This window comes from Tachypleus tridentatus, chromosome 6 (assembly GCF_004210375.1).
Source record: "Tachypleus tridentatus isolate NWPU-2018 chromosome 6, ASM421037v1, whole genome shotgun sequence".
NCBI lineage: Eukaryota > Metazoa > Arthropoda > Merostomata > Xiphosura > Limulidae > Tachypleus > Tachypleus tridentatus.
Genome location: NC_134830.1, coordinates 28,965,862 through 28,981,076, shown reverse-complemented (window position 1 = coordinate 28,981,076; position 15,215 = coordinate 28,965,862). Strand labels below are relative to the sequence as shown.

Sequence of the window (15,215 nt, the reverse complement as noted above, 5' to 3'; positions counted from 1 at the left end):
CCTTTAAGGATGATTACATGTATATATGTATATCTGTTTTTTTTTGCAAAACAAATCTTTTATTAATAAAAGGATAGGGAAGAATACATGGAATATACCCTCATTGTTAATAAACTGAGATTAATATATTTGTTATTGCAATACACAAGGTTTATGTAGCTGAAAGGAAAAACCAGCAAATCAGTGCATATAGCTACAAAGAAAACATAATAATAATAACACACTTATGTGATTTCAAACATTTACCACAAATTATGCGTGCGCGTGTGCAACATACACGTAGTTTGAAATATTCGTGTACGTCCTGCTGCGCACACGTCGAACATGGTAACGTAAATAGACTCCATTCGTTTCGTATCTTAAGCTTTATCTCAAAGGATGCTGTTTTGCCAACGCTCATACGGGAGTTAACTATTCTGTCATGCAAGATGAAGCGGAACTATATTTTGTTGGAATCAAGTATTCGATTGCTTCTAGTAATATTTCTCTTGAAGCTTTGTAAGTAGTAATTTACTTTACGTATTGTAATTGTGTTACATTCAAAATATTTAGACTCGATTTTATACCTTACATACTGTTACTATTGGCAATTGATATATAGCCTTTTGTACCTCAGGGCAGACCAGATGGTTAAGACACTCGACTAGTAATTTGAAGGTCGCGGGTTCGAAACCCCGTCGCACCAAACATGCTCGACCTTTCAGCCACGGGGCGTTATAATGTGACAATCAACCCCACTATTCGTTGGTAAAAAAGTAGCCCAAGAGTCGGCAGTGAAGACTAGTTGTCTTCCATCTAGTCTTACACTGCTAAATTAGGAACGGCTACTGTAGAGGGCCTTCGTGTAGCTTTGCGCGGTGCCCCCCAGTGGCTCAGCGGTATGTCTGCGGACTTCCACGCTAAAATCCGGGTTTCGATACCCGTGGTGGGCAGAGCACAGATAGCCCATTGTGTAGCTTTGTGCTTAATTCAAACAACAACAACAAGCTTTGCGCGAAATTAAAAAACAAACTTCATGGCAATTTTCAGCTAATAATTTGTAAAACTGCTTGGAATACTATTTAATCTTTATGAGAAATATTGCATATTGACTTGTAATATATGTTATAAGTTACAAGCTGTGACACAGTGACTCATTGAACGGCTGTGAGTTTGTTTTCATTTTCACGTACAAACGTTTAGCTCATAACTCCGTTATCTCTCAAACAATTTCAGATCTAATTACAATTTTGAACTCAGGAGGTCAAGCCCTTTCGATTTATACACTTGACCACGCCCAAGATCTTATAGATTAATTTACTTTTGTCCTGCCTAAAATAATTTCAAGTTTCGCAGCTATTGAAAATTCACTCCTGTTCAAATATGAAAGCCTGTTTTAATTCATAATTTTCATACAGATCTACCAATGGTTACTAATAGATTAGAAGGAAGGCAGCCAGTAAATAACACTCAACGCCAACTCCAGAGACACTCTTATCTAATCAACTAATAGGATTTGACTGCCAATCTCGTAGTTCCGAGCGCGTCTTTGTGGCAACGAAAAGTGAATTGGAAATTCTCGGATTTGTAGCTAGAACACTTTATTTATAAATTATTTTTGTATTATGCATTAGAAATTATTAAAATCATTTTAAGGGTTTTTAGTAAGAAATCATGTCCATAAGCCTTAATGGTTCACGTATCATTTGTGGATATTTTCGTATAGTGCATTGTTATTTTGTAAAAAAAATAACGAATTAAACTGAAAAATGTTCTTGTATTTTGTTTTGTTTCATGAAGACGGGGCAAAATTTATATTATAATTGTTTACGCTATCTCTCAGTTTTCTAGTTTGACCAAGACAGCTACGCGGTAAGGTATGGTGAGATATAACACTAAAATTCCATACTCCAGTCTTGCAGCGAACAATGTGCAAAAAACACATTGGGTAGTTTTGTGCTTAATCAAAGCTAAATCTTCCAGATTTTTGTATATTTTTGGAGAGGGGCAAGCATACATATTCTCTTGTCCTCTTTCTACAATTTTAAGGGGGATGCAATAATTCTTGCTGCTTAATATGTTTATAAAGAAAGCTTTTGTTAAAATAATTTTTTGTTTGTTTGCTTGTTTATTTTCTTAAATTCGCACAAAGCTACACAAGGATTATCTGCGCTAGTCATCACCACCTATTACCAACTCTTGAGCTACTCTTTTACCAAAGAATAGTGGGATTGATCGACGCTTATAACGCCCTCATAGCTGAAAGGGCGAGTATGCTTGGTGTGACGGGTACTCGAGCCCTCGACTCTCAGATTACGAGTCGAGCTCTCCAGTCACCTGACCATGCCGATCTCATGTTAAAAGAAATATTATATTACGGGGTTTCAAATGTAATTTTAATAAGATCGAACGACATAAATTGTTGCGATTCAATAACCAAAAGAAAACAACAATTAATTGAAATAAATTTGATAAATTCTTGATAAAAATTAATAATTGCCTCTTTCGGGATGAACACAATCCAATAGCAGTTTTTTATACAGGAATTTGACAAAACGTTTGTCTGTGTTTGCAATATTTCAGATTCCTTTCAGTTTATAAACAGAAAAATTATGGGTTTAATTAACAGTGGTTAGTGTGATGGACTGTAGATCCATAATTGCGAATTTTTTGTGGTAAAAAAGAAAGAAAGAAACTGCATTCTGACTATGCAATTAGACGATTATTACTTGTATAGTAAAGATTCAAAGCAATAAACATCTAATTTAGCTGTGCTTCAGATCAATTAAATAATTAAATACAATAAGTCCTCTTCTTTTCTTCATTAAGTAGGAGGTAAGCTTGGGGTCAGTTTGGATGATATCATAACGGATTAAAATAAATATGCTATTAAAGTATGTATATAATTAAGTTTAATTCACTCTGCCCTTAACACATCGTGACATTAAACAAATCTTACAACTAAGCCTATTTTTTATAAAAATACAGCTTACGTTTGATCTTTATTGCAGTCCGTACACGAAATCAATGTGTGTGTATGTATTTTCTTATAGTAAAGCCACATGGGGCTATCTGTTAGGTCGACCTTGGGGAATCGAGCCCTTAATTTTAGCTTTGTAAATCCGAAGACTTAACGCTGTCCTAGCAGGGAGCACATGAAATCAAATTATCAGAGTCTTATGAATAAATAGATTGAGGATTCTTTTAGAGTAGGTTTCTGTAACTTGTTGGCGATAAATACGAAAAAAAACGAACAGCACACACTCTACTTATTTTAAAATAATGTATTTAAAACAAGTCAAACGTATGTTCACAAATTATTTATTTTCTTACCAAAAGTCTACTTAATGTGATTTAATTACTTTATAATACCATTTGACAAAAGAAATTCTTATTATTATTGCTGTGAAATTGTGAAATTTAGTTTCAAATATCAACATTTAAAACTAATCACTCACAAGACATCTAACTTCAGTTTTATAACTGTTTTCTAGTTTATTTCACTTCACTACTTCAGTACTTCTCTTGACCTACCCTAAATATCTTATGGAGCCACCTACATAAATATCTTATTCACTGAGGTCTCGAAAAATACTGAATACTCGGGCAACGTAACATCAACAATATAGTTGCAAACACAAGGTACGATTCTTTCCTAGTTGACCCGGCATGGCCAGGTGGGTTAAGACGTGCAACTCGTAATCCGAGGATCGCGGGTTCGCATCCCCGTCGCGCCAAACGTGCTCGCCCTTTTAGCCGTGGGGGTGTTATAATGTGACGGTCAATTCCACTATTCGTTGGTAAAAGGGTAGCCCAAGACTTGGCGGTGGGTGGCGATGATTGGCTGCCTTCCCTCTAGTTTTACACTGCTAAATTAGGGACGGCTAGCGCAGATAGCCCTCAAGTAGCTTTGCGCGAAATTCAAAAAACAAAAGCAAAACAAACAACTTTCCCAATTATGTAACCAATCTTCCCACAACTATCGCCTTCAAAATGACTAACTTTCAACAATCTTGCTGTGAAAAACTAAACAATCATTTAAATATTAACACACAAGCTAAACAAAATAATAACATTTGCACTGAACAGTCTTGTAAATCCATCACAAATAGTCAAATTTCCAAGTAAATAATATAATAAAGTGCATGGAATAAGTTAAAAATCCTAGTAGAGAAAGCAGTTAGATGACATCACCTACCGTCAACTCTTGGACTACTCTTTTACCAATGAATAGTGGGATTGACTGTTACATTATAACGCCCCCACGGCTGAAAGATGTATCACCATGTATCACCACTTCATAATGTCCCCACGACTAACAGGGCGAAAATGTTTCGTGGGATTGGGATTCGAACCCGAGGTCCTCAGTTTGTGGTCGAGCGTCATAGTAACCAGGACATGCCAGGACCTAAACAATTAGTTGCAGATATAGTAACTATTGAAAGGGAAGACTTATCATCTTGTGACAAAGGATCGAGCGCGGCTTAACGGTTCGCCTCTCACACTAATTTACGTCCCGTTACGAATTAAAAAAAAACGTATCCCACTTTAAGGCTATGGGTGCGTTATAAGACTGGTAGTCAGATTCCACTATTCGATTAAAGTACTCCAGAAGCTGGTTTGTGTTGCCGCTGTTTATAACTTCAATATTATAATAATAATATTATTAATTTAATTAAATTATACGATATGTATTATGGGATCAGTTGCTCCGAGTAACAGAAAGTTGTTGATTGTTTCAGTTTACAAACTTTTAATCGTTATTGTCTTTTTTCAGTTACATTTTAACAAACAATAGTATGTAAGTGTTTGTCACTATAATCTAGAGATACAGACTGAAAGGTTTTTCCTCTCTCTCTCTTTTTATCTCTATAGTAACCCAAGCAAATAGTACTTGTGCCCGAGACTACATCTATAAGAACGGATTTTGCTACAAGGTTGCAACTACAGAACTACTCTCCTGGTCAGTAGCTGCAGGAGTCTGTAAGTCAGATGGAGCTCAGCTTGCTACGATTGACCTCTCGAACGAAGAAGAACAGATTTTTTTGCAGTCTCAACTTCAGGTTTCTTACGCCACAGATCATTGGATTGGCTTACGCGAAGTTAGTTCTCACACAGCATTCATTTGTATTCCTGAACCAAAGTTTTGATTTGTATTGAAAGTAATCGTTTTTGTTATAAGAATATAGTTTGTTATTGAATGATTTTTGTTTCGAAAATCAGCATCACACACGCGATGATCGCTTCCCGCCACTGAATGTTAACGGAGTTTGTGTTTTCACTCCTGTGTGAAGGTGTGTTTGTTTGTCAGCAAGGTTTCTCGAAAACGGCTGAATAGATTTGAACGACCGTTGGTATACACTTGGACTATGAGACCCAACTTACTAGTGATTAGTTTAAGGAGGGTCAAGGTCACAGCAAGGTCACTAAAATAAAAAACTCCTTATTTCTTAACATGGGAATGAATTTTTCATACTAATTTTGCTGTATAACTCAGTCATAAATTCTCCTATTTTGATGAAATTTGGCAGGCCTATGTAAAATATTATTTCGCATTGTCTTGAAAAAATGGTCCATGTCCTTGTATAACGTATTTCTTAAGAACTGAATATGACCAACGCTATGTGATGGAGTGTGTGTGTTTTGTTTTTTTAATTTCGCGCAAAGCTACACAAGGGCTATCTGCGCTAGTCGTCCCTAATTTAGCAGTGTAAGACTAGAGGGAAGGCAGCTAGTCATCACCAGCCAGCGCCAACTCTTGGGCTACTCTTTTACCAACGAATAGTGGGATTGACCGTTATATTATAACGTCCCCACGGTTGAAAGGGCGAGCATGTTCGGTGCGACGGGGATTCGAAGCCGCGACCCTCAGATTACGAATCGAACGCCTTAAGTCACCTGACCATGCCGGACCGAGACGCACATATTAAAGCGCATACCTCCATCACATAGGCTCGACATGGCCAGATGGGTTAAGGCGTTCGCCTCGTAATCTGAGGGTCGCGGGTTCGAATCTCGGTCGCACCAAACATGTTCGCCCTTTCAGCCGTGGGGGCGTTACAATATTACGGTCAATCACACTATTCTTTGGTAAAAGATATGGCGGTGGGTGGTGATGACTAGATGCCTTTTCTCTACTCTCACACTGCTAAATTAGGGACGGCTAGCGCAGATAGGTCTCGTGTAGCTTTGGTCAAAATTCAAAAAACAATAACCCTCGTGTTGCTTTGCGCAAAATTAAAAAAAAACAAAAACAAACAAGTGCGCCCCAGTTTATTTTATTTAATTTTTTTTACGTTTTGCTTTAATGTAAAAAAAAATAAACAGAAAAGGTGAATCTTGCTAACTTTGTACAAAAGTTAGAGACCTTTCATAATTCATGTTACTTGATTGGGGTATGCGTATGGTATTTAAGCGCTATAGTGTTATTAGAATTAAATCACAGTTGCGTTATGAGGAATCAGTTTCACAAATACTCTGATCAGTAGTCAATGGAAAACCGAACGAGAAACAAATTATTAGGAGTAGCAAATATAATATCTCATGTTCCTAATTTTAAATGTTTAGTATTTAAATCTGTTGTTTTTTTTTTAACTGTTGCATAGCTCGAAAAAGATGGAAACTGGATTTTTAGTGATTCTTCAGTCCTCTCTTCTGATTTCATGCTCTGGGGTGACAGACAACCAAATGATCCTGTTGGTCTCAGCTGTGCTCGAATATCAACAAAATTTAATCTCTATATTGGGGACATAACTTGTTCTTCCACCTACCACGCCATTTGTGAAAAGTCTGTAAATAATTCACAAGGTAAGGATGTCAGCCATCACAATTTCAATTTTATCTCGATATTTATATATTTTTTATAGATTTTAGCGTACTATCACCTGAATATAAAGAATCTATGCCAAGGCCTTGGGAAAAAATGATGTAATTTGATCATTTTCTAACATATCAAAACCATGGTCTGTGAGAGAGATTTTCTTCCATTGTAAAAAGGAAGACCTAAAACGTTTAACTATACGTGGAAGCCGATGTGAGAAGCCCATGTTTAAACACATATTGTTTAATACGTAATGCATACCGCGGGGTGGCAAAATTTCCTGACATATTGCCGATATATGTGGAACGTTAATTGTATAATTTGAACTCTGATATAGAGCATTTAGTAATAAAATAGAACAGTGGAAAATATTCTCAAGGGTGTTTTTTTTCGGGATAAATACTCGGAATTTTATGATCATTTCAAAATTGTAATCTAATCTGCGTTTTCTGTAAAACTGTAAAAAAATTACATCTTTAGCTTTATTTTCTTGTTCTTTTGTGTTTCATTCTTTCATGCAGATAAATGACAAATTATGTTAACCTTCTGACAAGTACACAATTCATAATGTTAACCTTCCAACAAGTACACAATTTATCATTTTAACTTTCTGAGAAGTGCACAATTTAACATGTTAACCTTCCAACAAGTACACAATGTAACATGTTAACCTTCCAACAAGTACACAATTTGTCATGTTAACTTTCTGAGAAGTGCACAATTTAACATGTTAACCTTCCAACAAGTACACAATTTAACATGTTAACCTTTCAACAAGTACACAATTTAATATGTTAACCTTCCAACAAGTACACAATTTGTCATGTTAACCTTCCAACAAGTACACAATTTAACATGTTAACCTTCCAACAAGTACACAATTTAACATGTTAACCTTCAACAAGTACACAATTTAATATGTTAACCTTCCAACAAGTACACAATTTGTCATGTTAACCTTCCAACAAGTACACAATTTAACATGTTAACCTTCCAACAAGTACACAATTTATCATGTTAACCTTCCATAAGTACACAATTTAACATGATAACCTTCCAACAAGTACACAATTTAACATGTTAACCTTCCAACAAGTACACAATTTAACATGTTAACCTTCCAACAAGTACATAATTTAACATGTTAACCTTCCAAGAAGTACACAATGTAACATGTTAACCTTCCAACAAGTACACAATTTGTCATGTTAACTTTCTGAGAAGTGCACAATTTAACATGTTAACCTTCCAACAAGTACACAATTTAACATGTTAACCTTCCAACAAGTACACAATTTAACATGTTAACCTTCCAACAAGTACACAATTTAACATGTTAACCTTCCAACAAGTACACAATTTAACATGTTAACCTTCCAACAAGTACACAATTTAACATGTTAACCTTCCAACAAGTACACAATTTAACATGTTAACCTTCCAACAAGTACACAATTTAACATGATAACCTTCCAACAAGTACACAATTTAACATGTTAACCTTCCAACAAGTATCCAGTTCAGCTGCTTACCATTTCTTCTTCTTTTCATGTTTGATTTAGCGGATTTTGCTTTTTATTTTCTTATCACCAATGAACTCTTCAATGCAGTTTGCATCGCTAAATTAGCAGTGTAAGACTAGAGGGAAGTACTAGTCATCATCACCCACCGCCAACTCTTGGGCTACTCTTTTACCAACGAAGAGTGGGATTTGCCGCCACATTATAACACCCTCACGGCTGAAACGATGAATATGATTGGTATGACAGGGATATAAATCTGCGACCCTCAGATTACGAGTCGGGCGCCCTAACCATTTGGACGAAAAGAAGGAAAGATAAATACTAAACTGATAGAAACACTGAACAAGATGGCTGAACAAATGGAAGGACAAAAAGCGATTAAACACAAAGAGAAAAAGTAAATATGTTAGATATGACGTGGAGGTGGTTAAACTATGGTTGGACATACAGAAAAAATAATGGACAAACAAAAATAGGCTATACGAAATATCGAATATATAATTAATGGTATAACAAAAATACACAGACGTACAGACACACAGTAAGATAATAAAAAACAACAAAGCTTTTCTTTACTTTTTGAACAGAGCTGTTGTTTATAAACCAGACAGTCTTCTAGTGAGTGAACAGATGTGGCAGTAAATATACACACGCAAAAACAGTAGATGGTTTCAATGTGACATTTCGTTATTGCACGCGCCTATTACTAAATTTCGTTTTTCGTTATACAAGCACAAATTCAGAGTGTTTTACATTAAACATCATGTAACGGCAAAATAAGAAAAATAAAAAAAATCAATAGATCCACATTAAAATATTAATAATTAATTAGAAAGATATAACCATAATATTTTTGCAATATAATTCAGCCATATGCTCATAGTATAACAAATAATATTCTTTTTTAAAGTGAAATACAGGCAATGCTAGTATTTTTTATGGCGAGGTTCTAACGGTAAATTGCTCAGTAACCTATTTCTTTAATGAATTATTAATACAAATAAAGACATGTTATTTGTTTTCTCTGTGATTTTTGTCAGAATGTGCAGACTGGTATACTGCAGGAAATCATTTCTGTTATACTTTTCGAGACGTAAATATGACGTATGAAGAAGCAGTTCTGTCTTGTGGAAAATATGGGTCAATGCTTGCAGTAGTAAAGGACATTCACACTCTTGAAATAATCCAGAGTTTAATTAAATACAGACCACCTGGTGGTGGGTTATGGATTCAGAATAATGAGACCAACTCGTTGAAAGTTCTGTGCGAATTATACGTTCCTGGCCTTAAGGTACTGAAAACAGACCAATGTAACGCGACCAAGGGATACATTTGTCGCCATCTACCATTTTTCTTAGGCAAGTATTATTATTTTTAATATTTATGAACTTTATTACATTTCGAGAGGTCGAAAATATGTTTCCAATGTAATATATTTAATGATCTAATACACTACTATTAATTTTTCTCTTTAGAGATGATATACATATATAATCTGTATTTTCTAGGTGATTTATATTTCTTGTATTTAGTTTTCTCTGTGAAACTTGTAGTATTTTATTTAACACTATTTTATACTTATTTAAAAATATTGTTAATATAATATTTTGTTTATCATAATATCAGATATCAATTTTGTATGAAATTTGCGCTTGAATTATAGAACAGACATTTAGGCCTCAATCCCATTATTTTGCTTACGACTCTTCATTATAATTTCTGCATTTTTCTTAAATGATCTAATTTACACCTAAGTGACATTTTTATTTTGAAAAGATCGTTAATCTTGAGCAAATCTTGTCTGATTATTTCTTTTTTGAAGGAAACATTCGTTTGTCGTTTCGTCTTCTGAAGGTAAGTCTAGGAAGTGTAATTGGTGATTAATGAAGTATGTGACCACAGAGCGAATCGTTACGAAAGAATTAGAAATTTTATTATTGATTGTATTGATTCTAATAGTTGAATGCATGTATGTATGATCTCCTCTTGTGCGTTGAATATGTGATTAAGTGTTTGTGAAGAAAGATAAAGTTATTTCGTTTGTTAATTAAAGAACAGTCGGTTAATTTTTGTTTCTTTGTTTTTTGAATTTCGCGCAAAGCTACACGAGGGCTATCTGCGCTAGCCGTCCCTAATTTAGCGATGTAAGACTAGAGGGGAGGCAGCTAGTCATCATCACCCACCGCCAACTCTTGAGTTACTCTTTTATCAACGAATATTGGAATTGACCGACGCATTATACGCCCCCACGGCTGAAAGGGCGAGTATGTTCGGTGTGATTGGGATTTGAGCTCCCTAACCACCTGGCCATGCCGGGCCCCAGTCGGTTAATCGAAGTCGTCACTAAGTATTTATTATATCAGACCATATAAAATAATTTTAATATTTTGTGAAAGCGCGTGAATGGTTATCTGAATTATACAAAGAGTATTCATTACACGTTACAACACTAAAGTAGAGACAAGCCAGCCAGCGTGGTCGTTCTGATTAAGATTCGAATCGAGTTCGAGTTTGTTTTACAGATATGTAAATTATGTTACATTGCTCTTCTACGGAAAATATTTTAGTCGTATTGCAAATAAAAACAAGAGTTTAAATTTCGAAATTTTATTGGTTGGAAGAGCATATAAATGTGAAGGGGCCCGGCATGGCCAAGCGTGTTAAGGCGTTCGACTCGAAATTCGAGGGTCGCGGGTTCGCATCCTTGTCGCACCAAACATGCTCGCTGTTTTAGCCGTGGGGGCGTTATAATGTGACAGTCAATCCCATTATTCTTTGGCAAAAGAGTAACCCAAGAGTTGGCGGTGGGTGGTGATGACTAACTAAATTAGGGAAGGCTCGCGCAGATAGCCCTCGAGTAGGTTTGCGCGAATTTCACAAACAAACAAATCAAACTACATATTCTATATATTTTTAACCTATCACAGTAAGTCTGACAAATGGAGTCTAAAAATGATATATTTAATATGTTAATCATACTAACTAACTTCTTATACACCGTTTTCTTCCCAGATTAGACTAAAAAATACAATTAAGTTTTCCCATAATTTAATTTATATTCAATTGGATTTTTAATACGAAATTTACAAACGTATTTACAGAGGAAATTCTGCAATTTTTTCTCATTTCAATGTTATACCCAATCTTACCATAACATAAAGACAACCATTAAATTGGACAGAATACAATCAGGTTGTTATGTTTAGACAAATGTAAGTTATAACAATTAATCGAGAGTGAAACACGAGATTATTTTGCGCATATATATAATTAGGGTGCTTAACATCAAATATTTTAAATATTATCTTACGATTAAATATTAAGGTTACAAATAAGAAAATAGAAGAAAAACAAGAATTGAGATATAAATAAAACGTCACATACAAATGTGCGCGTTGAGAGTTGCTATAGTAACTACATAATACGTAATGTCGTCCTAAAGGCCCACTAGAATAATGTTTTGCCAATAGAAAATGAACCTAGACAAAAGCCTTCTTTGCTTGTTTGTAGCTAAGCACAAAGTTACACAAAGCGCTATCTGTGCTTTGCCCAGCAGGGGTATCGAAATCAGGTTTATAGCGTTGTGAGTCTGCAGACATAACTCTGTAGTACTGGGGGCATATAAGGGGTATCAAACATCAGCCTAAGTGAGAAAAATGCTCATCCCTTAATAAGAAGTAAGGATTTAAAATAACTTAGCACCTTGCTTGATAGTCCTGAAAATCATTCAAATTTTTATCTAGATATTAAGGAAATGTTCCGATAGCATAAGAAAAGAAATTATTCATATACCGAAAAAACTTCGTGAAAAAGTAAAATGTTTCTTTTAACTTTAAAGACTATGAATTACTACACAAGTTTCACATGTTAAAGTAAAATACACTCTCTTCCGCCAAATATTTTCTTGAGAAATTTGTGTTTATAACAACTAAAATGTCATACACTCTACAATTTGCGTAAGTCAGTTTCCAACAACAGTTTCGTGTTCTCAAGGACTTTCCTAAACGTTCAGACTTTCTAGTTTTCTGGTAGTACACATTGCGGTTTGAGAGCATTGTGTTTAGTGTTCTCAAGGACTTTCCTAAACGTTCAGACTTTCTAGTTTTCTGGTAGTACACATTGCGGTTTGAGAGCATTGTGTTTCGTGTTCTCATGGACTTTCCTAAACGTTCAGACTCTAGTTTTCTGGTAGTACACATTGCGGTTTAAGAACATTGTGAATTATTGATTAATGATCCCTTTTTCTATTTTATTTCTACTTTCAGAAGAAATAACATTTCAATCATCAAATTATTTGAATTACGTTTTACAAGCGGCAGTTGAAATAGAGAGAAACCAAACATTATTTGTCCAATTTAGTATTAAAGAAAACAATGGCTTCCATGTCGATCAATAAGAAACGACTTTTTTTCATCAAATCTCCGTTCTGAATTAAAGACGAGTATGTTTTCTAACAAACTGCTGCTATAGTTGACAAGAAAACTGAGAAAAATTTCTTGAAAATGTCTTTGTGTTTTTTCGTAAGGTGGCCTACTTTATCTTAGTCAGTAAGACAACAGCTTAAGAAAATGTTATTAATATATGTGAATGTATGTATGAGAAATAGGTATTATCTAGTTGAGAAACGTTTGTGTTGAGAGACTTATTAGGTTTCACAACCAAGGACGAAAACTAGTGGATGATTACTAACAAACATATGCTATGTAAAAAAGTTAATGTACAGTGAAATGATAATAAAGTTTTAGTTTTTACTTTTACTTAGCAGAGTAATCCCTCTGGTGACCATATTTAACACAAGGTATTTGGAATACGAAATTTCAATAAAACTTAATATCGTCTGCTGTTTATAATAATAAATTGTTTGTTTTTAATGTTGCAGGTATATCAATTTCTTTGTTATCTATGTTTACTTATATCACTTTCAGCCAACTGTAAAAATGTCTTGCAAAAACTTTTATCTCTAGAAAACACATCTTTAAATTAACGTAATAGATCCAAGGAAAAATCTTCAGTGACCAAAGACTTAAGGATTACCACGATCTCAAAAAATAAAGGCCTAGCATGGCCAGTTGGGTGAAGGCGTTCGACTCCTAATCTGAGGGTCGCGGTTTCGAATCCCCGCCGCACCAAACATGCTCGTTTTTTCAGCCATGGGGGCGTTATAATGTTACGGTAAATCCCACTATTCTTTGGTAAAAGTGTAGCCCAAGAGTTGGTGGTGGGTGGTGATGACTAGTTGCCTTCCCTCTTTTCTTACACCAATAAATTAAGGACGGCTAGCGCAGATAGCCCTCGTGTAGCTTTGCGCGAAATTCAAAAAAACAAAAACAGTTTAGTTTGTTTTTTGGAATTTCACACAAAGCTACTCGAGGGCTATCTGCGCTAGCTGTCCCTAATTTAGCAGTGTAAGACTAGAGGGAAGGCAGCTACTCATCACCACCCACCGCCAACTTTTGGGCTACTCTTTTACCAACGAATAGTGGGATTGACGGTTACATTATAACGCCCCCACGGCTGAAAGGGCGAGCCTGTTTGGTGTCAGTTAGTTAAAACTGTGTGTAAATATATAATTTCTTTGCAGTAAATTTCACTTATATAGAATTATGTAGATGTAGCGAAAATAGATCTAGAAATCATGGGTCGCGGTAGTCATACAAAAGTTATCGACAGTCAATAGAACCTGAAAATGAAAATTTACTTTCCTTTAGTCAGTAATGTAACCGAAAAATTGAAATTATTCGCAGTAGTATTTGAAATGCTTCATAATGACTTATTCTATCGTTAATACATCAATACCTTCTTATTCAAAGTAATTCTTTACACACTTTATGGAACTTCAAACATTCAAAGACTCTTGTTGCATGAATTATTAGGGAAAGTTTCCATCTGTCAGCACGTTTCCCTTAAAACAAGTCATTATTGCTGTTTCTCATGACCGTGGTTTACCTTGCGTTATCCCTGTTCATGGTTAAATATTACAGTCTTCTTTCTTAGCTTCAACCCATAATACAAGACATTTTAAATGCAATGATATAATTTTCTCTAATTATGCGGAAAAAAAACAAAATTTGATGTTATCCATACCACGTTTGGGGGTTCAAGTTTACTGTAAGACTTAACAAAATGAAATATCCGGCTATTTGCAATAAACAGTTTACAAAAGCTATAGATCTTAAGCCTAATCCGCTTAGAGTTTTGTAAAAATGAAACAGTTTCTTATTAAAAAAGTAATATTCACTAATATAATTCCATATTCGTTACTGTAGTTTCTGTTGTTGTTGTTGTACCGTAGTTAAACCTCAAATGACACAATTGGTCATCTGTGCTGTGTCTGCCAAGGGTACTGAAACCCGGTTTTCAGCATGGGGAGCCCAGACTTTCTGTGGAACCACTGGAGGGGTTACAGGTACCGAAAACATCGAATTAATTTTTCTTATTAGTTGCGTTGTCATTTATCTTTGGCAAAAACACTGACACGTGTTTAGTTTGATCAAAACTTTGATAAAAACGTTAAACCCCAGTTTCAAGTGGTTTCTCCTACGAATATTTCATTGACCATTATTGTTCATACCTCTGGCATGTTTTTGTTTTTTTTAGTAGAACCGCGTATTTATTACACTTCACATATTATTTATTTTTTCTTGTTGTAATATTTCATATTTACGGTAACTTGCTCATTAAAACTATTCAGTTTTTGATGCAATTTTGTACGTATTGATAATGACTGTCTGTAGGTTCTCGGCAACCACATTCAGTCATGTACTCCATTTCAACACTTTGATTTTACATTTCGTTATTAGTATTGAAAGATTAATACTTTTTGCAACAGTTGTAAAGTTGTAATGTGAAGGCATTTTGTTAATATTACAGACATATATTACTCAGTCAGAGAC

General features: G+C 34.9%; 1 protein-coding gene across 1 annotated transcript; it reads left to right on the top strand.

Annotated features, from left to right (window-relative positions):
• Window positions 1-320: 320 nt before the first annotated feature.
• On the top strand, window positions 321-9,700 carry LOC143251571 (lymphocyte antigen 75-like). The gene is made up of 4 exons (XM_076502843.1): window positions 321-498; window positions 4,855-5,081; window positions 6,585-6,786; window positions 9,363-9,700. The coding sequence occupies exons 1-4, from the start codon at window positions 429-431 to the stop codon at window positions 9,698-9,700; spliced, it is 837 nt and encodes a 278-aa protein (XP_076358958.1). The 5' UTR covers window positions 321-428.
• The last annotated feature ends 5,515 nt before the right edge of the window (window positions 9,701-15,215 follow it).

What these genes read in the sequence shown, in the direction of transcription:
- LOC143251571 (XM_076502843.1), top strand. Translation starts at nt 429, where the DNA reads ATGAAGCGGAACTATATTTTGTTGGAATCAAGTATTCGATTGCTTCTA. An exon ending in AATATTTCTCTTGAAGCTTT is followed by an intron (nt 499 to 4,854) that starts GTAAGTAGTAAT and finishes TTATCTCTATAG; the next exon opens with TAACCCAAGCAAATAGTACT. An exon ending in ATTGGATTGGCTTACGCGAA is followed by an intron (nt 5,082 to 6,584) that starts GTTAGTTCTCAC and finishes ACTGTTGCATAG; the next exon opens with CTCGAAAAAGATGGAAACTG.